At 40.3% G+C, this 3,571-nt stretch overlaps 1 protein-coding gene across 1 annotated transcript; it reads left to right on the top strand.

Moving 5' to 3' along the window:
- Positions 1–2,357: 2,357 nt before the first annotated feature.
- Positions 2,358–2,903, top strand: LOC142179106 (uncharacterized). Its single transcript, XM_075248930.1, has one exon. It carries the CDS (start codon positions 2,358–2,360, stop codon positions 2,901–2,903), a length of 546 nt encoding a protein of 181 aa, XP_075105031.1.
- Positions 2,904–3,571: the final 668 nt, after the last annotated feature.

The raw sequence follows: 3,571 nt of genomic DNA, 5'->3' as shown, positions 1-3,571 counted from the left end.
TAGAATCGTATTTCATGATCTCCCTGTGAACTCCAAGTACGGTTGCTCGAAGTACCAATTCTTATAATGTTAGATTATTTTGAAGACATGGTTTATCATATGCCGATATGCTCAAGTCTTGTTTCAATTTCTATCCCTATACACTCCTACAAAGATACTTCAAATGAGGTTGATTTAACGAATGTCTGATTCCAATTTATGTTTCAAATAAAATGGGTATAGATTCCTTGTAAATGTTTCCAATGTGTTATAAGCTCTTACGTTCTCACAGATAGAAGCTACGGTGTTCCTAAATGTCCTAAGTGTTCTTAATGTTCTATGGTCACACATGGCAAGTAAAATGAAGTGATAGTAATAACATGAAACGTGACCGCTTGCCAAATGAGGATTATAAAGCATTGTATGTTCCGATGGTTTCAATCATAGTAAGAATGCTTCTAAAACAATAAATGCAAACGACTTTATTAAGTCCCCAAGAATCATGAACTTAGCTAATGACCTTAAGATGACAAGAGAGTACATAACAAGATGAAAGAGAGATGTCATATGCTAAATTATTGGGTCCATGCACCATTGAAATCTACTTATTGATTCACCATGCATGCGTTAATGTAACAAGCTATGGTTCTCCATGATGACCATGAACATGAAGTATTCCAATGATTCGGGAACTTACGGCCTTAAATGAAATGTTAATCATGTCGCTTTGAGCTTATATATGCTCATGTGCATAATAATGTGTTATGAACCCTATGGATGGTCAATGAAGAGCATAGGTGTACAGTATAGGTGAACCCTATGGACGAGCTACGAAACGCATAGGTGTACAATATAGGTGAACCCTATGGACGGTCTATAAAGTGCATAGGTGTACAGTATAGGCAAACCCTATGGAAGGTCTATGAAGTGCATAGGTGTACAGTATAGGCGAACCCAATGGACGGTTTATGAAGCGCATAGGTGTACAATATGGGTGAACCCTATAGATGGTCTATGAAGCGCATAGGTGTATGATATAGGTGAATCCTAAGGACGGTCTATGAAGCTCATAGGTGCACAGTATAGGTGAACCCTTTCGACCGGTGAACACTATAGACGGCCTATGAAGCGCTTAGGTGTACAATATAGGTGAACCATATGGACAGTCTATGAAACGCATAGCTGTACAGTAACGCTGAACCCTATGGACGGTCTATGAAAAATATATGTGTACAATATAGGTGAACCATATGGACAGTCTATGAAATGCATAGGTGTACAGTATAGTTGAACCATATGGACGGTCTATGAAACGCATAGGTGTACAATATAGTTGAACCCTATGGACGGTATGTGAAACGCATAGGTGTACAGTATAGTTGAACCCTATGGACGGTCTATGAAACGCATAGGTGTACAGTATAGGTGAGCCCTATGGACGGTCTGTGAAACACATAGATGTACAGTATAGGTGAACCCTATGGACGGTCTGTGAAGTGCATAGGTATATAGTATAGGTGAACCTTATGGACGGTCTGTGAAACACATAGGTGCATAGTAAGAGAGGGCTATGGACGGTCTGGTGAGACGCATAGCCAGCACGAACAATAAGTGCCACTTTCATTGCCCTTGTTTGTACATATTACATTTACATTATATTTTGTATCCCACACACAGTTCATATGGCTCACTTGATTCCAAAATAAGTTCAGAATTATGTAAGTATAAGACTTAGATAAGTAATTCTATGGGTCATTTCGTAGTTTCTTGATTACTTCATTTGCCTCTTATTTGAGTTACCGTATTTTCATACGTTGTTATGTCTGCCTTACATACGAGTACTATTCCACATATACTCATGTCCTTTTTACCGGCGGCGCTGCATCAGGTATACTTCTACTGGATGATGTGGATCTTTGATAGGGATCTTCCTCACGACTCACCTTATGGTGAGCCCACTACCGTTCTAGTGGGTATTTGAGTCTAGTTCGTTTTATGTACTTAGGTATCTATTGTCATAGAAGCTCCATTTACACTGTGGGTAATGTGCTTAAGTGTAGAGTTTTGTTATGTATTTATGCTCACAATATTTACAGATATTTATAAAGCTATGTATCCATCATGAGAAGAATTTTAGGTCATTGAGCCAAATGTATAATGTATTGAATTTAAAAGTCAAGATCTAATTATGTTATGGTAAATAATGCATGAGTAATGAGGAGAGGTTGATGTAACGTAGGCCGGCTCGACTAGGTTAATTTAGTTGGCTCCCCAAGGTTGGAGCGTGACAAGCTTGGTATCAGTAGGGAAGTTCTGGAGTGGCTTATGAGGTTGTTTAATGTCATTTATAGGCCGACAATAATGCCTGATGAGTGGAGATGATCCCAGTATACAAAAACAAGGGTATCAAACTACTATGCCACACTATAAAGGTCTGGGAGAGGGTGGTGGAGATGAGGATAAGGAAGGGGGTGTCTATCTCTGAGAACAAGTTCGAGTTCATGTCGGAGGGTTCGACGACAAAAGCTATTCATCTTGTTAGGAGATTGGTGGAACAATACAGGGAGAGGAAGCAGGACTTGCATATGGTGTTCACCAATTTGGAGAAAACATATGACAAAGTCCCTAGGGATGATCTATGGAAATGCTTGGAGGATAGATGTGTACCTGCCGTATACACTATAGCGATTAAGGACATGTATGATGGAGCTAAGACCCGAGTGAGAAAGGTGGGAGGAGAATCGAGGCACTTCATAGTAGAGGTGAGGTTGCATCAGGGATCAGCGCTTAGCTCGTTTCTAATTGCCTTGGTGATGGATAAGTTGACACGACACATTCATGGAGAGTTACCTTGGTGGATGTTATTATCACATGATATAGTACTGATTGACGAGATATGTGGCAGTGTTAACGCTAGAGTCTAAAGGTTTCAAGTTTAGCAGAACCAAAACAGAATACTTGGAGTGCAAGTTTAGCGACATGGCTCGGGAGGCTGATATTGAAGTTTAGTGGGGTCCGTAATCCAAGGAAATAGGGAGATTGACGAGAATGTCACACATTGTATAGGAACGAGGGTGAATGAAATAGAGGTTCATATGCGGTGTTTTGAGCGACAAGAATGTGCCGCAAAGACTTAAAGGTAAGTTTTATAGAATAGTTATTAGACCAATCATGTTGTATGGGGAGGAGTATTGGCCAGTCAAGACCTCTCATGTTCAGAAGTTAAGATTTGCAGTGATGGGGATGATGAGATGGATGTGTGATCATGGTAAGAGAGATAAGATTAGGAACGAAGATATTCAAGATAAGGTAGGAGTGGCATGTATGGTGGATAAGATGCGGGAAACTAGGATGAAATGGTTCATTGACGTGAAGACAAGAAGCGAAGATGCCCCTGTGAAAAGGTGTGAGAGGTTGGTAATGGCAGGTTCAAGGAAAGGGTGTGGTAGGCCGAAGAAATACTGGGAGAGATGATCAGACAGGACATGACACATCTTCAGCTTACCGACATGACCCTTGATAGGAGGGTGTGGAGATCGAAGATTAGGGTTATAGGTTAGTTAGTAGTCGAATTTATTTCCTTTTCACACAT

This window comes from Nicotiana tabacum, unplaced genomic scaffold (assembly GCF_000715075.1).
Source record: "Nicotiana tabacum cultivar K326 unplaced genomic scaffold, ASM71507v2 Un00354, whole genome shotgun sequence".
NCBI classification, from domain to species: Eukaryota; Viridiplantae; Streptophyta; class Magnoliopsida; order Solanales; family Solanaceae; genus Nicotiana; species Nicotiana tabacum.
Note: the sequence above shows the minus strand (reverse complement) of the source record. Positions and strands in the feature narration are given on the sequence as shown.

Coding starts and splice junctions, on each gene's coding strand:
- LOC142179106 (XM_075248930.1), top strand. CDS start 2,358: ATGATCCCAGTATACAAAAACAAGGGTATCAAACTACTATGCCACACT.